This window comes from Salvia splendens, chromosome 14 (assembly GCF_004379255.2).
Source record: "Salvia splendens isolate huo1 chromosome 14, SspV2, whole genome shotgun sequence".
Taxonomy (NCBI): domain Eukaryota; kingdom Viridiplantae; phylum Streptophyta; class Magnoliopsida; order Lamiales; family Lamiaceae; genus Salvia; species Salvia splendens.
The window spans coordinates 27,573,758-27,598,904 of NC_056045.1; the positions used below are offsets into that span (position 1 = coordinate 27,573,758).

At 38.5% G+C, this 25,147-nt stretch overlaps 5 protein-coding genes, 1 non-coding gene and 1 pseudogene across 8 annotated transcripts; 6 read left to right on the forward strand and 1 right to left on the reverse strand.

The window, feature by feature from the left end:
• The first annotated feature begins 1,963 nt into the window (after positions 1–1,963).
• Positions 1,964–3,707, forward strand: LOC121763730. 2 transcript variants are annotated; one of them, XM_042159794.1, is made up of 6 exons: positions 1,964–2,103; positions 2,190–2,260; positions 2,622–2,670; positions 2,803–2,909; positions 3,028–3,104; positions 3,193–3,707. In XM_042159794.1, the coding sequence occupies exons 1-6, from the start codon at positions 2,055–2,057 to the stop codon at positions 3,446–3,448; spliced, it is 609 nt and encodes a 202-aa protein (XP_042015728.1). In that variant the 5' UTR covers positions 1,964–2,054; the 3' UTR covers positions 3,449–3,707. The 2 variants fall into 2 exon arrangements, with proteins under 2 accessions (XP_042015728.1, XP_042015729.1); XM_042159795.1 differs by having other exon boundaries at positions 2,033–2,103; positions 2,582–2,670.
• A 119-nt stretch (positions 3,708–3,826) lies between these two features.
• LOC121763729 (probable leucine-rich repeat receptor-like protein kinase At1g68400) lies at positions 3,827–6,074 on the forward strand. The gene is made up of 3 exons (XM_042159793.1): positions 3,827–4,685; positions 4,904–5,257; positions 5,370–6,074. The coding sequence occupies exons 1-3, from the start codon at positions 3,875–3,877 to the stop codon at positions 5,915–5,917; spliced, it is 1,713 nt and encodes a 570-aa protein (XP_042015727.1). The 5' UTR covers positions 3,827–3,874; the 3' UTR covers positions 5,918–6,074.
• Positions 6,075–8,328: 2,254 nt separating this feature from the next.
• LOC121764829 (probable aquaporin TIP3-2) lies at positions 8,329–9,576 on the forward strand. Its single transcript, XM_042160859.1, has 3 exons — positions 8,329–8,458; positions 8,536–8,786; positions 9,181–9,576. The coding sequence occupies exons 1-3, from the start codon at positions 8,329–8,331 to the stop codon at positions 9,574–9,576; spliced, it is 777 nt and encodes a 258-aa protein (XP_042016793.1).
• Positions 9,577–10,785: 1,209 nt separating this feature from the next.
• LOC121764868 (alpha-galactosidase-like) lies at positions 10,786–13,071 on the forward strand. The gene is made up of 15 exons (XM_042160891.1): positions 10,786–10,891; positions 10,973–11,031; positions 11,093–11,149; positions 11,232–11,266; positions 11,362–11,465; positions 11,549–11,624; positions 11,698–11,756; positions 11,825–11,890; positions 11,962–12,045; positions 12,117–12,181; positions 12,247–12,329; positions 12,417–12,507; positions 12,592–12,641; positions 12,711–12,851; positions 12,932–13,071. The coding sequence occupies exons 1-15, from the start codon at positions 10,794–10,796 to the stop codon at positions 13,016–13,018; spliced, it is 1,155 nt and encodes a 384-aa protein (XP_042016825.1). The 5' UTR covers positions 10,786–10,793; the 3' UTR covers positions 13,019–13,071.
• Positions 13,072–13,185: 114 nt separating this feature from the next.
• LOC121764867 (testis-expressed protein 2-like) lies at positions 13,186–20,399 on the reverse strand. Of its 2 annotated transcripts, XM_042160890.1 has the most exons (8): positions 20,279–20,399; positions 19,854–20,095; positions 18,907–19,142; positions 17,975–18,626; positions 16,480–16,822; positions 15,750–15,844; positions 14,732–14,926; positions 13,186–13,952 (listed from the first exon to the last, which is right to left on the reverse strand). In XM_042160890.1, the coding sequence occupies exons 2-8, from the start codon at positions 20,037–20,039 to the stop codon at positions 13,344–13,346; spliced, it is 2,316 nt and encodes a 771-aa protein (XP_042016824.1). In that variant the 5' UTR covers positions 20,040–20,095; positions 20,279–20,399; the 3' UTR covers positions 13,186–13,343. The 2 variants fall into 2 exon arrangements, with proteins under 2 accessions (XP_042016824.1, XP_042016823.1); XM_042160889.1 differs by lacking the exon at positions 20,279–20,399 and having other exon boundaries at positions 19,854–20,261.
• Positions 20,400–23,846: 3,447 nt separating this feature from the next.
• Positions 23,847–23,961, forward strand: LOC121766226 (annotated as a pseudogene).
• A 442-nt stretch (positions 23,962–24,403) lies between these two features.
• LOC121766202 lies at positions 24,404–24,598 on the forward strand. Its single transcript, XR_006042937.1, has one exon. It is a non-coding gene; the product is annotated as a U2 spliceosomal RNA (small nuclear RNA).
• Positions 24,599–25,147: the final 549 nt, after the last annotated feature.

Consider the following 25,147-nt stretch of genomic DNA (forward strand, 5'->3'; position numbering starts at 1 on the left):
AATTCAGAAAAAACGGGAAAAAAACGGCCATATTTTTGGGATTTGGAAAATAGCATTATTTATAATTAAATACCGATTTTTAAAAAAAAAAATTAAAAAAAAGTTTAAACACAACGGCTATGCCGTTGACGAATGGGAGCGCGCCACGTGTGCGTCCGCTGGCACGGACGTGCTCGATACATCGAGCAGCGCCGTGCCAGCGGCGCGGCTGCAGCGGCGGCGGTCCTGCGCCTTGCCAACGGCGCGGACGGCGGTGGCGTCTTTCGCCACCGCTGCGGATGCTCTAACATCGACCTCCCAGGGTCGTCCCGACAAAATCAGAGGCTCTGTGCAAAAATCTAAAATAAGGCCTACCACTATAGAAAAAAAGACAATGCATTTTAAAGCTATATGATAATTAAAGAAATATACCATTTCGAACCTCGATTGCATAGTCTTTACTTGAACAACATCATTCTTTTGGTGTTCTTTGAAATGAAATCTTCGACGATGTTCTCATATGCAATCTTCTCCAGCATCTCACTCTCGAGTGCGATTATGGTCAAATCATTCAGTCTATCTTGTGTCATTGTAGAACGCAAATATGACTTCAAAAAATAGTCACGGTGCTAGACAAATGCCTGGGCGTTGCTATATAAGAGAAATAGCTTTGTTGGGCTGAAAAAATAGGAATACATGTATATGGGCTGAAATATTTCAGAGGCCCCTGAAAATTGGGGGCCCTGTGCGGTCGCACAGGCCGCACGGGCCAAGGGACGGGCCTGCGACCTCCTTTTCTTTCTTCTTCTGTCATCCGATAACAATAACCTACGTTACATCATTTTTACATTCCGACGGCAGCAACGATCTTATACACTATGCATGAGTCATGACCCACAAATTTCATTTCTCAAAACCGCGACTGCCTATACTGAACAATCTGTTGAATGTAGTTATCTATGTGCTTATTCTTGTATACTGTACATTCTTATGTATGAACTCATGTCTTGTAAATTTGATAATAACTAAAATTTACTAAGCATAATTATATTGGGAAGCAATAAAATAAGTCACATTCAGATATGAACATAGTAGGTGGGAAAAGGCATGAGCCGTAATTTATTTGGTTACTCACTAAAAATGTGTGATAGAAATGGTATAGAATCTCAATAATTGGCATTCCAGCAACAAATTTGATGGGCCCCACCCTCATAATAATAGTTTATTTGAAATTAGCATGATTCTATAAGGAGTATTTCAATAACATTAGATTATGATGGACATTCGTATCTCTAATACTGTCTTTATACCTCTCTTTACGGCTGTCTTATTATATCCATTATTTGGTATTAGGTAGCTTATATGTATGTGGAAAGGGAAAATGATTGCTACAAACAAAATCCCCAATATTGAGGCATTCATTAAATCAATCATCATGATACCTTTGGTCACTTAATATCTCGATTAATAGACTTGAGATTAATACTCACTTTGACAAAAATAAAAAAGTTTATTTTCAGTTTGAGAATTTTTAATAATTTTTCTTTTTATTTTTAGTAAATTAACATCTCAATTGTATGTAAAAGATATTTACATAGACTCATATTCAAAAATTCATTTCACGCCCATTTTCTTCATATTTCTTAATATCTGAACGATTGCACCTAGTTAAAAAGGACTTGCGAATGCAGGTTTAAACTTTACCAACAATTATCCAAAATCAATATTCAGAAGGGTAATCAAACTAATATTACGTCACATTATCTCAAAATCAAAAATTAAGCATTGAATTGTATCTATCTGACTGAATAATTAATAAGATTCGATATTATTTGATCTATCAAACTGAGCAACAACAAATCACAATCCAATCCAATCCTCAGTGGGCTACATTTCTGGACCCACAGTATTGGGCCTCCTCTTGTGGGCCTTCTCCTTTTTTCAATTCCGCCAGTATCATACAAAAATCCATCTTCATTTGCAAATTCGATCAAACAAAATCCAGAAGCCCTAGCTCGCTATAATTCTGCAAATTTCCAGAATTTGACAAATTATTGATCGAGGTTCCACCGACGATGGCTGGAAGAGAAGTTCGCGAGTACACAAATCTGACTGATCCTAAAGGTATCTCCAATTTCTTTTCTGATGTATATTTCTTTCATTTTTTTGGATTTTGCTGGTGATTAATCGGCTGGGAGGGATATATGCAGATAAGAAGTCGGGGAAGGGGAAGGACAGAATAGATGACGAAGAAATTACCTTCCAGCGCATGGTCGCCAAGGTTAGAGAATCCTCATTCTCCTTTTTTCATACGGTTAATTCGAAGGAATTAAATTTATCGTCGATAAGTTGATTTTCTTATTGTAATTTGTATCTCTTCAATAAATGAGCTGTTTCGTGCTAGTGGATTTCCTGCATAACTGCCTGTTTGAATTGTAGATGTAAGGAAGGAAAAAAATGGCTGTGCCTCAGAAGGAAAATCTAATCATCAGTTTTAGTGACATAAGCTAGCATTATATTGATGTAGCTGCATTTTGGGGCTTTTGAGTTGTTTCCTGTAACTTTCAATTTCGATTAGTTTTCTGATAACACGCCCCGGCAGGGATATTGGCTTTTTCCGGGTGGGTGCTTGATAAGTGCAGATGCAAGAGGTTGCTGGGGAACGTGGAGGCTACCTTCATGGTCGAGGCGGTAGAGATTCTATGCTCTTTTTTCATTTATGAAATTTAATTCGCGTTGGCCTGTCAATGCACTTGCTTTCATGAGGTCAGTTGTAAGGTAGGTATCATTGCTTGTTGAGCATTGCTTAGTGTAAATGTGCAGCTTTGGACAGCGACGATTTGCTTTATCTGAAGGAGCAAATGGAAGCCGAGGAAAAAGCAGAACGCTTCCTACGGCGTACAGAGAAACGAGCATTTGCTGCATTTAAAATATCCTTGCAACTACTCTGGGGGTTAACAAATAGGCTCAAGATTTCTCTTTTTTATATTTCGCTTTTTAAGAAATGAGTTTTTTTCTTGCTCGTGCTTTTCCTTGACCACTAATCACAAGGCTGTGGCAGAAACTGCCCCAGCTTCAGTTCCCTTGCCACTTAGAGTGGAACCCAAGCCAAAAAGTGGAATCAGGTAAACTCTCTCTCTATATATGTACTTAAAAAACAAATGTTTGTATGTGTTTCCAACTCCATCTGATATAAAGTTTCTATATGCTCAGGCAGCAAGACTTGCTCAAGAGAGTGGTGGCAGTGAAGGCAAAGACGCAGGGTGTTGCTGCCCCTTCCGATGTAGATCCTTCCAGGGAAGCTTCGAATCAACAACCATCTAAAAAACATCGACCCTCGAATGATTACGATCTGGAGAAAGGCAAGTCTTCGACCAGTTCCAACAAAGTGGGAGAAGAGACAAAATCGGATAACCCAGTTAAGAGTCTGTTGGCAGCATACGAAAGCTCTGATGATGATGATGACTGATGCATGAATTAATGTCGTTTTCCTTTTACGGTAACGCTATGTATCTCTCGTGCATTTGATACTCTGCACGGCCTTAGTTATATAAGACATTAAGTAGAATCTACAAGCTCCCTTGTAAGAGTCCTTTCTTCAGCTGTCTTGAAAGAGACACAGAGAGAGAATATTGTTGTTAACGGAGAATATGTTTTTGACCACATTTTGTAGACATTCTTGTGAGGAATCTAAATATCATATGCCAAAATATATGAGCTTTCAACAACATTTTCCTTGTTTAAATCTCTTGATTTTGTAGTTAAGCTGTCAACAGCAATGAATTTTTTCTCCCTCCCACGTCGCTAAGAACGTGGGTTTTTTTAATCTTGCCTCTTACCAACCCATTTTCCTTTATCTGACAATGTCCGATGCTTTCTCCCTCTCAATCTCCCTATGAAGAAATCAATCACCATCTTGATAATTTCTGTGTTGATCCAATCTGTTACTGGGTTGGAGACAGACGAATTCTTCCTGGACGAACGTGATGCTCTGATTCAACTGAGGGATCTCGTGACGTCGTCCTCAAACCTGCATGTGAACTGGACGGAACGAGCATGCATCAGTGCGAACCAGAGCATCTGGGCGGGCGTTGGCTGCTCGGATTGGCACGTGACGCATCTGGTCCTCGAAGGAATCCAGCTCACTAGTTCTCTTCCTCTCCCACCTATGCTGTTCCAAAACCTTACATTCTTGACCAAACTCAGCTTCACAAACAACTCTTTGCACGGCCCTCTTCCCGATCTCACCAACCTAGTGCACCTCCAGTACGTGTTCCTCTCCAAGAATAACTTCTCAGGGTCCATACCCTACACCTACATTGACCTACCCGAGCTAACCAAACTCGAGCTGCAAGAAAACGAACTCTCGGGTCAAATCCCGCCTTTCAATCAGCAAACGCTGATAGCCTTCAATGTCTCTAGTAATCAGCTCGGAGGGCCAGTCCCTCAGACCCGCGTCCTCCAAAGCTTCCCCGAAAGCTCCTATGCTAACAACTTGGGTTTATGTGGATCCATCCCAGGAATGAGTTCTTGTCCTCTCGCTCCTGCTCCAGCTCCCTCTTCGTTTCAACCACCAGCAAGGGCCGGTGGCGGCCTCCAACCGTGGAGCATTGCTGTGATCGCAGCCACAGCTCTACTCGTTGGTCTGTCTGTACTCTGCTGTTACATCAGAAAAGCTAAAGAGAAAGATGAGCCAGAAGTAGTAGGTATAACATATACGCATACCAGCCATTCGATTGTCGTAATCATATCTTTTATCCGGTTGTCTTTTTCACTTTTTCATGTTATTTTGCGTAGTTCTCAAGTCTTCTGGCCAGAGGGGCGTCAGCCGCCCCCTCCCACCCCTTTTATCAAGAATTATAAAAGCAGTTGAACTTCTGCTAATATTTTTTTTCTGCGTTCGCCTCTCGATGAATGTATGTAGGAGAAGTGTACAAAGAAAAGGCGGATGACTCGGAGACAAGTATGAAACTGGAGTTCTTGGAGAGGCCGGTGTTTGAGCTGGATGATTTGCTGCGGTCAGCGGCTGAGGTGATCGGGAGGGGGAAGCTGGGGACGACGTACAAGGCGGTGCTGGATTGCGGTTCCGTGGTGGCTGTGAAAAGACTGGAGAACGTGAAGGCGACGAGCAACAAGGAGTTTGCGCAGCAGATGCAGGTGCTGGGAAACATCAAGCACCAGAACTTGGCAGAGATCATCTCCTTTTACCACTCCAAAGAGGAGAAGATCATCGTCTACGACTACGTAGATGATCAGAGTTTGTTCACCATGCTACACGGTAATTACTGTTAATAATTAATTAATTATGTTTTCATCCATATTTTTAGTAAGTTTCTTTTTAAGAAGTTCAGTCTCATTTTCCACTAACTCATTTTACTTAATAACGACAGAGGGCCAAGGCATTGCGCTCGACTGGACCAGCCGCGCAACCATCATCAACGAAATCGCCACCGCGCTAGGGCACCTCCACCGCAACTCCGCCTCCCACGGCAACCTCAAATCCTCCAACGTCCTAATCCACACGGCCGCTGGCACCACCGCGCCACCGCGGGTGAGGCTGACGGACTACGGCCTGCTGGGGATAGCGCCGCCGCAGATGCTCGCCGCCGGGAGGACTCCGGAGGCGGTGGCCGGGAAGAGGTTAAACCCGAGGATGGCCGACGTGTACTGCCTGGGAATCGTGGTGCTGGAGATGGTGACGGGCCGGGCGGCCAAGGCGGCGGAGAGCAGCGGCGATGATCTGTCGGGGTGGGTGAGAGAGGCCGTGAGCATCGACTGGTCGACTGATATAGTGGATATGCAGATAGTCGGGGAGAGGGAAGGGTATGAGGATATGCTGAAGCTCACGGAGATGGCGCTGCAGTGTACGGATCAGTCGCCGGAGCGGCGGCCGGAGATCAGTCAAGTTCTTACCATGATACAAGACATCATCGTATAATGTTAACCTTACCTTAACACCCCATTGATTCTAGTATTTCTTTTAATTTCTCAAATAAATTACTAGTATAGTACTATATTGCCAAATTCTGGTTTGTCTAACACTTTTTTATAATGGGTTAATTGCCTATAAATTTAGAAGGTTGGTTGAATTATGATTTGTCATGTATCTTTTAAATTTTGAATGATAAATTATGAAGTTTTAAAATTTTTTCAATCGTATAAAATTAGAAGGTTGGTTGAATTATGATTTGTCATGTATCTTTTAAATTTTGAATGATAAATTATGAAGTTTTAAAATTTTTTCAATCGTCATGATAACTTTTTTTGCGGCAAATTCGATGCTAAATTGACTCACATGTTAGTGTTGTTAATGAATAATGAAATAAATGCGAGAGCGTAGATGACTCGATGGTAATTTGGAGCTTAAGTAAGTATTTAGTTAAATGGGACAATTGAAAATTTTTAAAACTCCATGATTTGTCATTCAAATTTTAAAAGGTCTGATATAAACTAGAATTTAAGAAATCTTTGCGATTTAGAGGCAATTTATCCTATTATAAATTGAAGTAAAAAGTTTGAGATTTTCGTAATTATCTAATCCTTCTCTTTTATAAGAATTATGCATTGATGTTTAAAATACGCGGACAAAGTTGTGTTAGGCAAAAAAGAGTACGTGTACTTAAAATAACGTTTTATCCAAGTATTTTAAATCGACTATCATATCAACGTGTAATTCGCTAAAAAAGAGAAGGATTCGATAATTGCAAAATTCTCGTGATTCATTTTCGAATATTGAATAGTATGGAACGAAGTGAATTTGACTATCTTTTGTGATACATCTGTTAGCCATTTACTTTTTTCATTTTCTAGTTCAATAAAAGACTTCGTCCCTCTGCTTATGATTAATTAGTAGTATGAATTAACTCAGTTTGGATTTTACTAAATATAGTGAAAAGTGAAAAGTGAGTGGAAGAAACTAATACTACTGGAATATAAAATCTATTAGTACTAAAAATTATAAAAAGTAGTAATTAAGATGATTAATTACAGACGAATGAAATAAAAACTATGCCAATTAATCGTGGACAAAAGGAAGTAGTGGTAACTAATAGTAATAACACTACTTGTATTGTCACGTTGCTATTCAAGTTAATTCATTTGCAGAGCAGCAGAAGAATATGTTATGCTCGGACTGCTTCATCGTGTTAATATTTATATGGTTTTTGGTTGTTGGATAAGTATCAAATAACAGAAGGTGACTTGAATGTGATTGTATTTTATTGATCTACTTGTTATTGGATGGATAGGCATGCAGCATGCTTAGTTTTATCCATAGTTTTAGGTTGAAATAGATAATACATATTTAAAAACATTATGAAATTATGGTCAATTATTAAGATTTGAAAATAAAAGTTTAAAATTTAATCTTTTGCAATATTCTCATATATGTGTACTTTGATGTTGTTCATACTCCATGAATAGAATAATTGAAAATTTGAAATTTTATAATTTAATACTACTATGTAGTTCCGCAAATCTTATGAAATCATATATTATGATTTTTTTTATAAAAAATTCTTTTTAATTTTATAATTATGTTTTTATATTATTAAGTAAATACTTTATTTCTTACTTAAAATAATAAAAATAGTGCAATAGTTTGGGATGGATAAAAAAAATACAAATAACGTGGGACGGAGGTGGTATTGTATAATGAGTGTTGAATTAATCAAGATTATATTGTTTGGAGATGATTTAAAGTTGCGTTTGTTGAAATTACTTGGAGAACATGGATTAAGACTTGCAATTCAAAATGAGTTTTATGTGACTTATCTAAAATGTGAATGTCAGGCACTATCCATTAAATGGAAATAATATCAAAGTATAACATTCAATTTTCATGTTGATGGATGGATGATTGTCGGAGGAGCATGAGAGGCGATGATTTACTCTTGTAAGTCGATGTCAGCCGTTCGAGTCCGCTTATCTCCAACTTAAAATCTGATTATATGTGACTTATAAAAAAAATGACGATGACGATGACGATGACGATGACGATGTCCAGAAAGAAGATAGGGGAATTGGATTGGTATTGATATGGCAACAAGAGTCTAATAAATCCAACATCCTGTGTAAGTGGAAAATAAACATTGAAGAGCCACCACACACATTACGTGTCCTAATTCCTGCATTTCATCTCCCAAGTGTCCCTTCCTTCCCTTCATCACAACTCAATTCCTCCAATTTAACCCCCTAACAAAACCACCATTTCCATCTCCAAAGCACACTCCTCTCATCTCTCATCTCTCATCTCTCAATCCATCCACGCACACATATTTACACACACAATATACACACTCAAAGCAAAAGCAGAAGAAGAAGAAGAAGAAGAAGAAATATTGATCAAACATGCCTCGCAGGTACGCCTTCGGAAGGCCGGAAGACGCCACCCACCCCGACTCCGTGAAGGCCACCTTGTCGGAATTCCTCTCCACCTTCATCTTCGTCTTCGCCGGAGAAGGCTCCGTCCTCGCTCTTGGTACCACTCCTCATTTTCATTCTCAATCATCATCACTATCCGCTTGTTGGTTGATACAATGCATGCGTTGTTTGCAGATAAGATGTACAAGGACACGGATTTGTCGGCCGCTGGGCTGGTCCTCATCGCGCTGGCGCATGCGCTTTCGCTCTTCGCTGCCGTGGCCTCCAGCATGAACGTCTCGGGGGGCCACCTAAATCCCGCTGTCACCTTCGGCGCCCTTGTCGGTGGCCGGGTGTCTGTGCTCCGCGCCATCTTCTACTGGGTCGCGCAGCTCTTGGGGGCCGTCGTCGCTTCCCTCCTCCTAAGGCTCGCCACCGATGGCTTCGTACGCCCTTTAAATTATTCGGAATTACTGATACTAATAATTAATCATTTAAATTTCTTCTCAAGATATGATCAATTTTAGAAATAAAATATTAAATTATAACTAAGTTTCAATTTTTTATAACTGAAAATCATAAGTTTTGCAATTTTTCATACTTTTCTTCTATATCCACATATACTATACTATTTTTTTTCCTTTTCTTTTTATTCAAAAGGCCTATTTTGAGCGTCACTAACTTTTCCTATACTATATTTTCATGAAACGACGGTCTCTTTTTCTCTTATTCCTATAAAATGATGCTATTTTGAGCTAAAAAATTAATCAAATTTATGAATAATCGACTATTTTTTTTTGGAATTAAACTAGTAACGAGTGATTTGTGTGTTTGATGCAGAGGCCGATAGGATTCTCGGTCGCAGTCGGCGTAGGAGTATGGAACGCCCTCCTGATGGAGATCGTGATGACGTTCGGGCTAGTGTACACCGTCTACGCGACCGCGATAGATCCCCGGAGGGGGAGCCTGGGTACAATCGCGCCACTCGCGATCGCGTTCATCGTGGGAGCGAACGTGCTAGTGGGAGGGCCTTTCGAGGGCGCGGCAATGAACCCGGCACGAGCGTTCGGACCGGCCCTGGTGGGGTGGAGGTGGAGCTACCACTGGATCTACTGGCTGGGGCCGTTCGTAGGGGCGGCATTGGCCGGGATCATATACGAATTCGGGCTCATACAGCCGGAGACGCCGCCGCCGCACCATACTCACCACCAGCCTTTGGCTCCGGAGGATTACTAGGCATTTGTTGTTGAGTGAGGGAATGAATAAATGAATCCTTTTGTTTAGTATACGTGTGTAGTAGCTTTCTATGTATTTACTTGGATTTGTAACTTTTATTTCTGAAATAAATGCATGGATTGTAACGTTCATACCCTTTATATTTTCTCCAAAACATGGATCTTTAATCTTTTTATTCTTGCTTGATCTGACTGGAAACTGGAATAAGTTTACAATTTACTTTGTAATTGAAGTACTCTATTGTCCTAATTAAGATATACTAACAATTAAGTGACTCATTTTTTTTACACACAAAACATCCAATTATTGAATGTGGCTCAACTCATAAGAGATGAAAAACCTTATCAAAATAGAAGTCGAGCAATTAAAAAAGAACAAATATTATTGTTTGTAACAGAGAGTGCAGTGTATATTTGAATAAGTTGGATTCTTTAGAAAACTAAAGGCCAAACTAAGCCTCTTGTTGGCCCAACGGAATTGAGCCTCAAAACAATATTCTTTTATTAAATTGAAAAAAGGAAAATGACGTACCTGATTTTTCAATTTTTTTTTACCAATTGTACTTTGAATTTGTCATCGTAGGAAGATATCTCACTATTTCGTGCTCCATTAATACTAGAGACATTACATATCTGTAATCAATCAACGAATTGCCCTTCTTTCTATATTTTCTAATATTAATGCATTCTTTAATCATCACATAGATTGACTTGGAAATTTAAGTTTTTATTTTTTTTTTATTTTTTTTTTATTTTTTTTTTTTTAAAATTAACTTCATATATTGGAAATTTAAGTTTAATCATGGAAATTTAAGTTTAATCATGGAAGTTTAATTTGGAAACAAATTACCAAGTTTACTAAATTCACATCCAATATAAAGATGCATGCTATCACATTGGTGACAGAGTAGAGTATAAGTTAGCTTTTGTCATGAATCATGAGACAGGAATGGAAACAGATATAGAAAAACTAACTGTGATGATTATTATGAGTACAAAGTAATTCCATAAATGAGTTTTCAATAATGTATAGTTGGTAGTTGAAATAGACATCCCTTTTATTAGCATAGATTACATGGACAGGCACACATGGCCTGTGGCCATATAATGGATTAATAATAGAAGTAGAAATTAATTAATTATTTTCCACATCCACTTTTTCCCACCTCTCTTCCTCTATATATAGATCCTCAGACACTCAATCCATCACTCTCACAAATGTCTTGCAATATGCTGACTCTGCTATTACTATTGTCTTTCTGCTTCAATCCCATTTCTGCCCTTGAAAATGGGCTAGCTAGAACTCCTCAGATGGGGTAATTTTCATTCATTATCTGGATTTCTTCTTTTTTATTTAATTAATCATTCATCTCTTTTTTATGCTTTTGATCTTCAAGATGGAACAGCTGGAACCATTTTAGCTGTGACATTCAAGAGAGTTTGATTAAGGAAACAGGTGACATCCAAATAGTCTTTTCTTTTTCAATCACACATTTTTTTAATTGTTTCTTCAACAGCTGATGCAATGGTGTCATCTGGCCTTGCTGCTCTTGGCTACAAGTATATAAATCTTGGTAAATTAACATTCACTTTTATATTCTATCAATCTTCATTGATATATTGTTTCCCTCTAAATATAAGCTTTGTGATTTTCAGATGATTGCTGGGCTGAACTAAACAGAGATGCTCAGGTGCTTGTGCCCATTATCCATGTTCATTAACATAGGTAGTATCTTGAAACAAATAGCTTTTCTTGATATGTGGAGTATGTATGTGTTTAATGCAGGGAAACTTAGTTGCAAAAGCCTCAAAATTTCCTTCTGGAATCAAAGCACTGGCAGATTATGTTCATGGGAAGGGACTAAAGCTTGGGATTTACTCAGATGCTGGGTAATTCATCACCTCTCCCTTCTTCATATGCATCACAAAGAAAAAAGGAAATCAAGAAATGGATTGCTTCATCACTATTGCAGAAATCAAACATGCAGCAAGCAAATGCCTGGATCACTGGGATATGAAGAGCAAGATGCAAAGACTTTTGCCTCATGGGTATGTTCATTGATTGTGGAGGTGGGATCAAGACTTAGTTAATCAATCATTTGTCTTTGTTTTCCACAAACAGGGAGTTGATTACTTGAAGTATGACAACTGTAACAACAATGGCATCAGCCCTAAGGAAAGGTATGATATGTTTTGTAGTGATTGGAATTTGGGGTTGAGTAAGGATTAATGATTTACTTACTTGGAAGGTATCCTGTGATGGCAAAGGCTTTGCTGAATTCTGGGAGGAAAATCTTCTACTCTATGTGTGAATGGTTAGTATTCATCTTTGTAAACAGTTTCAAACTTCTCATTTCATATCTTACCACAGTTTCAAATTTCAAAGGGGGTTAGAAGATCCAGCAACTTGGGCCAAGTCTATTGGGAACAGCTGGCGAACAACGGGAGACATTCGCGATGATTGGAACAGGTGAATTGAATCAATTTTGAGTGAGCAAATGAATTTTCATTGCAAGAAATAACCACTTGTGTGTTTGCTAGTATGACTTCGCTGGCGGACCAGAATGACCGATGGGCGAAGTATGCAGGGCCGGGAGGATGGAATGGTAAGATTTCCTGGACAGCTCCTTAATTTAGTCTGTCTGTTTATTACTGATCATGATGTTGACAGATCCTGACATGTTGGAAGTTGGGAATGGAGGGATGAGTAGCGAAGAATATCGGTCACATTTCAGCATATGGGCATTGATCAAAGTAAGTGATGAGATTTGATGTGAATGTGACTGAGTAGTGGTTTGACCTGTTGAGTGTGGTGTGGTGTGTGTGTGTGTTTGAGAATAGGCTCCTCTGTTGATTGGGTGTGATATCCGGTCGATGGACAAAGTGACAGTGGAGATTCTAAGCAATAAGGAGGTGATTGCTGTGAACCAAGGTGAGCAACTACAACTGTAACTACTTTTGTTTTTGTTTAGTAAGGAAACAAAACACTTTGTCTGACTGTTGATTTGGGAAACAGATAAACTTGGCATTCAAGGGAAAAAGCTGAAGAAATATGTAGATTTAGAGGTAAATGGTAGAGAGAATTGATGTAGCAGTTGTATTCATCAAGTAATTGTGTGTAATGGCATAAAACAGGTGTGGGGAGGAGCCCTGACCAGAAACAGAGTAGCTGTTGCTTTGTGGAACAGAGGATCTTCAGAAGCAACTATCACTGCTCACTGGTCGGATATCGGCCTTAATCACACTGCACTAGTCGATGCAAGAGACTTGTGGGCGGTATGAACAACCTCGATACATCCACATAGTATTACTCAAACTCAAACTCAAACGCATGCGTCATGTTTCTTTCTTTGCAGCATAAAACCCGGAAATCGCTCAAAGGGAAAATCTCAGCTTCTGTAGCTTCACATGACTGTAAAATGTATATTCTCACTCCAAAGTGACAACCTTGAGGAGGCTAAACTTATAATGATGCAACAAAATAATTATGACTATACTTAATGTCTTGCTTCATTCACAAACAACTGATATCACAATTACATTACTCCTCCTCTGTTTATCACTTCATTGCACTGCTGAAAAATCTGATAATTGCAACAAACTGATAAAGTACTAACAATCTGTATGCATTAAGACTTCAGTATATATCTTCTATTTATGTATATAGGTTTTGTGGAACTTTGTACAATGTTGGACACAAAGATTCCTGAGAAAAGAATAATGCAAGTAGCAGAGACATACTACAAGGAATGAAATACTAGTATTTACTCACGGTCCCCTCATCCTTTCGACAAAACTTCTTCCTCTTTCTTCGAAGTTACGCCTCTTCACCTCAAGCTTTTCCCCCACTTTCTTCCCTAATCCACGCATGCGCTCTTTCGTTCCCATTTTTTTTGGATTCATATCATCGTCACCTGTTGTAAAGAAACGTGATGGAGAATGCACACAGGTATCCTGTCTAGGCTCTATACTCCTGGTGGTAGATTCGTGCATCTTCTCATCCTTCAGTAAAGGGGCTCTAAGATCTTGCGAAGAACTGCTGTTTGACATTGACTCGCCCGTAGAACTTGATGAAGATACACAGGGGCCTACGGATTCACCTGTTCCTTCTGGGATAGAACCCGGATTCTTTGACACCTCATAGTCGACTTCTGACCTAGAAGAATTTCCATGGCTTGATGCAGCATTATGAGCTAATTCCCCAGGTTGGAAGGATGGTGCTTCTCGTCTTGAGTTCATACCAACAGAATCATGATTGTTTTTATACCACATAAAAGGGGCAGCTTTCCTGGGGACCCAATCATCTTTCTCTGCCAACATCCAAGGAAGTATGATACTCTCACTGTTGGGAAGCACCAACGTTTCACGAATTGCTGCCTGAAAGAAAGATTGCAAATTCAGTGCAGCCATAAAAGTGGGTTGCAGCCACAGTGCTGAGTCAGAAAAGATAGTTAAAAGTCAGACAATGCACAAACTTCCTAGAGGAAAAGGAAAGGTAAAAGAGTATCCTAAACAATTCCATCGAAAATGACTCACGAGAAATTCATTTAAATTCTCCCACAACCATGCAATCTCAACAGTGGCGTCTAAATAGATGCAAATTCAGCAATCTCAGGTTACTAAAATTCATAAAAAAAATACTCATACAGACATACAACCAGATAAATGCATATAAAATAATATCGAAAGGGAACATTGAATTACTTGTCATATTTAAGGACCACAATTTTCAGTGTCGTACAGATTATGAAATAGTAAGTAAATATAATTATTAAGTTAATAAAGCAAATGTGCATATGCCTTTTACAATCATTATTTACATTTCCAATTTCCAAAACCAAAGAGAATAATTAAGAAAAGAAAGAAAAACAAATTTCATGACCACTTTATCAACAAATGAAGTTTCTCAGAAATGCATATTAAGTTTGATGAGTTTGGTTAATAAAGATGGAGAAACTAGATGGCATTTTCATCTTATCACAACTTTGAGACATGTTGGCAGGGAAGATCAATTTAAATTGACATAACTGATTATTAAGGAGAGTGTGCTGAGCTTCTAAAACTTTAACAAAATAAATTTGTCTAAGAGTGAGGATAAAAAGTTGAATGTGCATATGTTTCGGTGAGGTAAGTCACTTCTAGATAAAGGATCTAACCTTGATTCGACTGATCAGAAACAAAGCTAGGCGAGCATTTGTAATTTTGTGGTCCCCCACAAATGAATCCAAGTTAAATTGAATATCAGGCATCGAAGTAAACACAAACCATATCTGATCTGAAGGTGGAGGCTTCATGCACACCCGTATTGTCCCACTAATAGAGGAAATCCTTATCACCAATGAGAGAGGAACCTTCAACAAAATGACAGATAATCATGTCAGTCTACAGGCTAATTTTATTTTTACTTTAACTTCATGTGTGCAACTGTTGCAGCATCAAGCTCACAAGAATATCCATAAGCTAGTGAAAGAACCGATATGACGAGAATATTAGGAAAAAATATTTGACAAGTTTGGCATATCAATAAGCCTCATTCTTTTCTGCATTGCCCCCATTGGCCCATTCAATTATGTTTATCTTCTCTTATTATATTGTTATGCTACACTTGTCAATCACAGAATTATGTTCCTGTATCTGAGTTACTATACATGAATTCACACATACACATACATGCATGTATATGCAGGTACAATAATGCATTCACGGGGATGCAAAGTCCCTACATAACTACATATCTACCAGGGAAGGATTTTTAGATCAGTCAGTGTTGAGAAGCCATGGGAGTAGGCATGTGAATCAAGTAGTTAGTCTCAAGGAAAAATAAAAGGCAAGCTTCCTTTGCCGATAGCAGTTGGGATTCTTAAAATATTCTTGCTGTAAAAATTGGCAGTTCTTTGGCTTTTTTGTTGCCATCATTTTGGGTGGGACAGGTTCCAAGAAAACAAGTGAAAAATAGAGGACTACCAACTACCAACTACTTCAAGTGAAAAATAGAGGACTACCAACTACAAGTGAAAAATAGAGGACTACCAACTACTTCAAAATAACCTGGACGGAAGGAAATTTCAATCAGAAAGCAAGGACGTCAATCAAATTACCACTTTAAGGAATTGACGTCAGCAGCAATTACAGTATGTGAAACACATAAATAATCCAGAGTATGTGCTTACTAACTTGTGACACTTGTTTCGTGATAGAATGTAATATTGACTTCCATTTAGACCCTTGAGCTGGTGAATTCCCAGAGTTTCTGGGATTGTCAGCATCATCTGCAAATTTATAAAGCTAAACTGAGATGAAAGGGAATATTGGTGGGTTGATGTTGATGGTGAAAAGAAGATCCTAATATATGCTAATATGAGAGCAAAGGAAACTGAAAATCATATTCCACAACAGATGTAACAACTTTCTACAGTCTTTCAGTCGTTCTCGATCACCATAAACTACACTGTGCAATAGATATTACTCCTCCAGTCCAACTTTATTGAGTCATATTCCATTTTGGGTCGTCCCTCACTACTTGAGTCATTTCCATTTAGGGAAAAAATCAACACATTTAATCTCTCTTACTTTGTTCTCTCTTCTACTTCACTCCCTCTTCAATTATCTATTTTATTCTCTCTACTTCTTTATACGCTATTTACTTATCTACTTTATACTCTCTCCATTTAACTCACAACCACCACTTTTTGTAAATCACGTGCCTAGAAGAAACGCCTCAAGTAAGGCGGGACGGAGGGAGTAAAATCCAAGACAAGATATGTGAAAGTACAATCTCCGCAACTCATGATACATAAAATTTCACAATACAAAAGACCAAGCACATAACCTTCCAAATTCAAACATAATATAAGAAAGTACAATCTCTTTATCATCGATGAATTAAGTAACAGTTATATCTCACCTGTATCATGATATCCTTCAGTGTTTGTCTCTTCACCCAGCTTCAACTCTTTCCCAAGATACTCAAAACCTTCCAGAAGATCAGAGGGGACCTCACCATCACCATTTCCATTGAGCCGTGTTTTCTCTTCTTCAACTTCTAATTCTCGAAGCTCAAGCCTTGTTATAATGTCCAGAACCATGCCACCTAAATACTCAACATCGATTTCCATGGACCATACCTCGTTCATATCTGAGGGAAGGACCCTCATTGCAAGGATTCGTGGAGGCAGAGTGCCAGGATCCACAGCTGTACATGTGACTTCACCAATGTAACTTGGGATTCGCATATTGGATAGTGCTTTCTGTAGCGTTATGAAGGAGAAAAAATTATGAAAACATAATCTGTAGTATTGTACACCACAAAACAAGTAAAACATGTTGCAAGTAAATCTAACACAATGAGCTCCAATCCCCACATATTCGCTAAAAAACTCCTCTAATCATGGAAATCAACATACCACTTTTATTTCTAATTTAACAAAAATATTGTCCACTGGGCAGCTTGAGTTTTGAGTTCAGTACTAACTGAGGCTTGTGTGCCTCAAAGCAGCAATATACTTAGTCCATCCCCATAAATTCGGATCAATATAATAATCCAAGCCAAATAGTACTGAGCCAATAGACATCCCCTGAGATGGGCTAAGGCATCAATTCAATCAGCAAATCAAGTTCCATGGAGTAAGTGAAAGAATAATGTACTGTAACTTTTAGTACTTGTTAATTATATTCACCAGCTACTAACTTTGGCAAGAATTATTAGCTTAATTCATCCAAAATATCATTAGGCAACGGTTGAGCACGAGCTGGTTTGGCCAGTCATCATGCACATAACTGTCTACAATGAGTAAGAAGAAGAATCAAGATGCACCATTTTGTTATCAATCAGGTGAGGCATAACAACTAAACAGAAATTTACATGATGAGTAAGAAGAAGAATCACATTGTTAAGAACCAGATGGTGCATCATAATCAAACAACAATGTAGATTTTTTTTAGGATTAAGCAAGGGGGTATTTCCAAAGCAACTATGGTTAATTCTTTCACCAACCAATCTTCATAATTCCCACCAATCCATTACCAGAACATTTGCAGCAACTTATAGACAACTTACTCTGACATTAGGATTATTGAGGAAATATTTTATTTCTACAAAAAAAAAGGCAATGTGCAACAGTGAAACAAAGAACCTATCTCAATCCTTCATACTTCTATGTTTTATACTAACCACAGCTTTTCTGGCACTTCCCATCCCAAGTGCATGCTACTAATAAAACATGAGGCGAAGTTGTAAACAGAATTTGCAAAAAAAAACACAAATATATGCAGCAATCTCACACTCTAAGAACAACGTCACAATTTGACAACAGAAGATAACATTTAATGGCATATCATAGAGAGACAACACATCATCACAGAAGAGCACACTGAAAATAAGAACAAATAATTTTTAAAACCTGAATTCGAGTGTGTAAAGAACTCCTAAGCTGCAAGTTGTTCTTAGCATCAAAGAACAGCCGTGAAATAACCATATTCAAGCACAGTGTGCCTTCATCAATATACTTCTCTTTGGAATCTGCCTCAGATAATCCAGATAATTCTGAGGGTGAAACTGATGATGTCATGCTAGTGTCAGTAAAATAAGCATTAGGAAGTTTCGCTGTTGTATCAATTTTAGCTGATCCATTAGGCATGACCATGTCTTGGGACTTTGAAATTACTTTTCTTTCTTCATGCCCTGAAATTGATGCTGGTTTATAGTCATGCGCACTTTTGGAAGCCTTTTTAGCTAGTTTCTTCAGAAAGTGCCGAACCCTTGAAGAAGAATTATCAAGTTTATCTGTCCTATTAACTGGTTCAGCATTAACACCTCCTGAAGGTTTTATAAAAGAAGGGTATCCAGCATTAAGTGATGCTAGGTAATGCTGAAACTCCATAGTCAGCTTGGAAAACCATGAATTTTTTTCTCCATCATCGCAGGAAGCAAGGCGAAGGACTTTACACCAGGACTCCTTCTCCCATGCCGTATCCAAATATAGGTAAATAATTTTGGATCCTTTATATATAGCTGAATCCTTGCTCTCTACTTTGATTGGATACCTTTTCGCCCTGGCAATCATAACTTTTGAAAGTGAACTACTATAAATTCAATAATTTCCATCAAAACAAGATAAGAACTAGTAGGGCAGCAATCCTGTAAGATAAATTATGCAAGAAAAAAAAACTGGAACAAAGTTGGATCAAACAAATGAGAATGATTTTCTCATGAGAAAAGAAATATTGCGTCATTATCTTTGTTATTAAAGTCCATCCCATCCACCTGAAGGGTAGGCTATAGGATATGGATATTTGTAAGATTTGAAAACAATGTTTAGGAAAACTCAATTACCATTTTCTTGATGGAAGATCAGTAGCAGAAACAGCAACAATTGAGCACCCCCTTAGTGGAATCTCCACACGGGAAACATCCGCTTCCATCAGGACGAGATAATGATCTCTAATTCTTGCATTTTTCCTTACAGGGGTCACCTCTAAAATTTCTTTTTTTCTCTTATGCTCTTTTGGCACTTTATCTTCATGCCTAGATTTTGGAATTTTATCTGGTTCTAGAATCCATAAGGTCCCCTGAAAGCAAAAGTGTAATCCAGAAATAAGAACAGGGGAACAGCTTAACAAGAAATTTGAAAAACTGAAGCAACGACACAGGCATAAACATGATAATCTGATACATAAGAAAATCTTTCCATCACCTCTTCAAACGTGATTAAAAATGAAGAATGAAAAGAAAATAGAGACATAATCACATCAAAAAAATGAAGACCAATATCTTTAAAGCAGTATCATAGCACCGGAATTTGATTCTCTTTTACATGTTATTATGTACTCCTTCGTTTTATAAATAAGTTGTAACTTGTAACTAAGTCAATGTTAGCAACTTAGCATGGCTATGGAGATGTTCCAAAGTTTTTAGGCAAATCATAATCAAGCATCGGGTACACTAACAAGTCCCAAGTCAAAATGCTGAATTTCATTTTCATAATGTAACATCATAGGAAACATGATACCTCGTTTTCACAGCATGACAAATAGTGTCAAGAACTCAAGATAACTAGACAAGGACAAAATTCCCAATTCCCCTTAAGTAACTCCCCTCTGGATCCGTGAGCAATCAATATTTACACCTATAAAATTGCTAATTGCAAAATGTAGGAAAACACAAAATTTATTAATTTTCAATTCCGAAACGAAGATTCACACATAGAGACAGAGAGGTCGATACAAACACAAGAATCTGGTACAAGAAAACGGAGATTCCAATAATAACCGAATTACGACCTGCTTGTCATATAAGGAGGGGAAGGTGCTGAGCTCAAGGGCAGAAGGCCCTGCAGCCTTGGTCTTGTCTTCTTCCTTCGCGACTTTGCGATCGAGGCGCCGAATCAAAATCCACAGCGCTGCCGCCTCGATCGCGAGAACACTAATCGCCCCAATTATGAAGGCCAGCACCAACAGCACCGCCATTCCCGACTCTCCCGATCAGAATCCGATTCCCTTAAGCGCCATCGTATTATTCAATTCTAGAGAGAGAGAGAGAGAGAGATTAGTAGGCAGAGTAGTCGAACTGCAATTCCAATTGGAAGCAAAGAGAAATGAAATTCGTAGTCAAATGCAGCAATAAAATTATTTTGGGAGATTTTAATTTCTAATGAATTTGGCGAAATTCGAATTCGTCGGAAATTGATTATACGTCAAATCTTTACTTTTTTCACAAAATTTAAAATTCGAGTTCCTCCATTGAATACAGCATATCTTAGTTGGTATTATTAGGCATGGAATTTATGATGGCTATATTCTTGAACATGATTTTTTTCAAATTATTCCACGAGGAGATTGATTAGAAAAAAATAGATGGTAGAGTATTAAATTAGTTGCACCTATATATACAATGGAAATTTGTATTATTGGCTGGTAAAAAGGTTGCTGCAGGGGTAATTTCACTGAAAAAAAATAGTACTCCTACTAAATAGTATTTAATTTCACTGAATAAAAATAGTACTCCAACTTTAAATATAGAAATTTATAAACTCAAAAAGATTAAAATATTTTTAGGACAGATTTGCTGGGAATGGCCCAAATCCAGCTGAAAATCCGTTCGGCCCGGTTTGGAATGGTGCACTTCATATCACAAAAAATTTAAAAAATTTGTTTTTTCCACAAAATGTAAACTTGGTAGTAGTATAGTAGTAGTTTTTTCCACAAAATGTAAACTTGGTAGTAGTATAGTAGTATAATATTACAAACTTAATAGTTATTGAATTTTTCCCACCATTAACCAAATTCAGTCATGTTTCATTTGTTTATATCACACAAGATATGTTCACCACTAGTAATATGATTACAAAGTCTTTATGGTCACCACTAGTAATATGATTACAAAGTCTTTAGAAGCTAGACGTGATTATCTCTCATTTTAATGTAGTTGGATTTTATCGTTAGTGAAAACAATCCAACAATCATTTAAGTTCGTGGTATTATATGTCAAATTTAAAGTTCGTGGAATAAACAATTTTTTGAAAATTTTGATGATGTTAGACGCTAATATCTCTGGTTTAAATGGTTGTTACATAAATTTTAAACAAATATAGTATATCATTAAGCCATTAGCAGTGGGGCGCCCTAAGGCGCTCCACGTCATCAGTTTTTATCCTCCTACCCCCACCTGCAGTGGGGCGCCCTAAGGTGCGCCCTATGGCGCGCCCTATGTATTTTTTTAATATTTAAATAACTACAAAAAATATGAAAAAAATTCATTTCATTTATAAAAAATAATACATTACAATACGAATTAAAAAAAATACGCAAACTCAGCGATGGTGGTTACGGGCACACACTTCTTCAACCATGTCGTTCTTGAGCTGAGCATGGTCTTGTTGGTTGCGCATTGAGGCCTGTCTAACTAGAACCTCATTGAAGCCAGGCGGTAATCCTCTAGCGGGGGGCTCGGTCGCCGTGCTGGACGAGCTAGATGCGCTGTCATCTTCGTTCCAATCAGTGATGCTTCTGCCTTCATTCTCGACTATCATGTTGTGCATGATTATGCACGCGTACATGACATCGGCGATGACTTCCTTGAACCAGAAACGAGCCGGCCCTTTCACAATTGCCCACCGTGTTTGGAGCACACCAAATGCCCGCTCGACATCCTTCCTCGCCGACTCCTGCTTCTGCTCAAATAAAACCCTCTTCTCACCAATTGAGCAGCTGATCGTCTTCACAAAAACATGCCACCGTGGGTTGATGCCATCGGCCAAGTAGTACCTCATGTGGTATTGGCGCTTGTTGGCAGTGAACTCGATGGCCGGGCCGTTGCCGTTACATTGCTCAGCGAAGAGGGTGGATGAGTTGAGGACGTTAATGTCGTTGTTCGACCCGGCTATGCCGAAGTAAGCATGCCAGATCCAGAGCCGATGGTCAGCGACGGCTTCGAGGATCATCGTCGGGTGGTTGCCCTTGTATCCACTAGTGAATTGGCCTCTCCAAGCTGTCGGACAATTCTTCTACTGCCAGTGCATACAGTCGATGCTCCCTAGCATCCCAGGAAAGCCGTGCACCGTCTCGTGCATCTGCATCAAACCCTGGCAATCAGTGACAGTCGGCTTGGCAAATAAGTGTCGCCATAGGCCTCCACAAGCCCTCTACAAAAGTTCTTCAGGCACTCGCGGCCTGTTGTTTCCCCGACGTGGAGGTATTCGTCGAATATATCCGCCGTGGTGCCTTAGGCAAACTGACGGATTGCAGCCGTGCACTTCTGCAATGGTGTAAGGCCGGGTTTGCCGATGCCGTCTTCCCGATACGTGAAGTATTCATCACGTGGCGACAATGTCCGCACAATGCTGAGAAAAAGGTACCGCGACATTCTAAACCAGCGGCGGAAAATAGTCGGCCCCCACCGTGGTCGATCGGCAAAATAGTCTTCAATCAGACGTTGGTGAGCTGCCGCGTGGTCGCGTGGGACATACGTCCGACGTCGAATAGGCCTATGGACGTGCTGAACCGCTGCCGCCGCCTCGCGCTGCATTTCCACAAAGCATGCCGCCACGGCCTCTTCAACGGCTGCATCTAAGGCTTCAGATGTCGAACTACTTGATTCCGAGGAACTAGAACTATTGGTGTCGTCGCCGGGGTTCATTTTCGTATGCAAGAGAGGTAGAATCGTGAGAGATGAGCGAAATGAGAGAGGCGATATGTTCGTATGCACAAGTGAATGAGAAACGAGGTTTAAATAGGAAAATCAAAAAACGCGTAGCATCGGCCTCTGGACGATCTATCGGGCGTGTGCTTTGGCCGCGCCCGAAGAAGAAATCAAGTTAATAAAAAATAATTTAATTATTTTAATGCCCCCACTTGGGACACAAGCTCTCATTGCACAGCTCGACAACAAAATCTCTATTTGTTACAATTATATACATTTTCAATTAATAAAAAAATACCGATGTGGGATAATAGATACCATAGAAATAATAATTTGATAAGTCATGTATATTAAGTAAAACTCACGCTCAAACAACATATTTTGCTATCAAATATGTCACTCTTGACATCCATCTCCTATGTCGAATTCAGGTCATATATATACTCAAATACTCAATTTAGGATGATGATTTGGGAAGAATAGCTCAAATACAATCTAGTTCATTAACATACTCTCAGTTTTATATATATATTGTCAAAACTGATATCACATAGTGATATGTGCCCTCCGACGAGCAGCGAAATAGAGGTTGAACCCGTTGGCTCGCCCGTGTCTTTACCTCAACCGTTGCCACACCTCATCGCCAACTTCAACTACCACATTATGTCTATGTTGATTCTTTATTTTTTTGTACTATCTACAATATTCATGTATCGAGTTGAACATGATTATAAACTTCATTCCTAGTTTCTTTGTTGGTTCTTTCCAAAAGCAAAAGATAGACAAACCATATAAAGATAACTATAGGTCTATTGTATTCGACCACAACACCATATAAAGACAAACCATGTGTTTTATAATATTCAGACTTCTGTGACCTGTGTGTCTATATAACCTAGGTCTGTGACTAATGCAGTCCAAACAATTGCACAATGATCAAGTTGTATATCATTATCCAGTAACACTCGGAGTTAGTTATAATTTGTAATTTAAGGGTGAAAAATAACTTAAGATTAGATTTACCCTTTGAGGTTACGTGAACTTTTTTATTTGGTAGTTTTATTCCACATTGAAAATACAAATGGGGAAGTGGAAAGGACAGGGTATAAGAAAATGGACCAGTATTTAGAAAACTCATACCTTTCTCGGCCTTCGGCTAAGATCAAGTGTAGTATCTGCTTTTATCAGTTTAATATCAGATACGATAATAAATTTATATTTTAAGGGGGAAGACTGGCAAAAGCACCCCTCCGATTATAGTTTATCATTTGTTTGATCAAAATTAAAGGATGCATGTTAGGAAAATTCATCAATGTAAAATAATGGAGCCTAACTCACAAAATGAGCCATCATATGTTGCAACAACCTGCTAAATTTTGTTCAACAGATCCTTATGTTCTACCAATTAATTAAACGTTTTCCTCATACGGACCCATATTGTATCACATAGGTAAAAAATTGTTTTGTTATCAATGTGTTAGAATATTAAGAGCCAATGTTATTCTATGTTTCATTAACCAGAAACAGACGGAGTTGTTGTGAGGTAATTTATAGGAGAAGAAGCTTTAAATTAGATTATGTGTTGGTGGTTGTTGGTTTTTAAATTTTGGTGAGTTTATCCCACATTGGATATACAAAGGAAGGAAGTGGAGAAGACAAGGTATAAGATCATGGCCTAATATTTGGAAAACTCATACCTTTCTCGGCCTTTTGGCTAAGATCAAGTGTAGTATCTGTTCTTATCAGTTTAATATCTGATATGTGGACCACTGGTCCACACGATATTAAATTTATTTTTGAGGGGGAAGATCCGTAAAAGTAGCTTGCTACTTGGGTCTTCAAGTGTCGCCTTTGCGTTGCACTATTGCATTGGCAAGGCACACCCTACAAATTTTAGTTTAATCATTTGTTTGAAAATAATTAATTGAATCTATGTTTGGAAGAAATATATTCGAATTGGTTCCTTACTCTGCATATGTTTCATGTAAGCTGCCACAGTTCTAGTCTTCTACCTCTACGTAGAAATTTGTTTTTGGAAAAAACATTTCTGTATTGTTAGGCATTAAATTCTTTCCAAATTGTAAAGTGTTTTAAAAAGAGTTGGATGGTAAAGTTATTGCACCTATATATATCCAACAGTATAATATAATATAGTAAGATATGTAACTCGTGATAAGAAATGAGGGCCGAAATCAAGATTGGGAAAAGATGAAGATCTTATATTGTTGTTGGATAGATAAAATAGTTATCAAGATTATATCATATTATACAACTGAAAAGACATTGTTGCCATTGTTCTTAATAATATGCATATGTTTTAATCAATTCAACAATTCAAAAATTTAGAGCATCCACAATGGCGGCGAGCGGACCGGCTAGCCGATTCCCGGCGCTGGCCGGTTCGCTCGCCGAACCATTGCAGGCGGCGAGTGGCAAT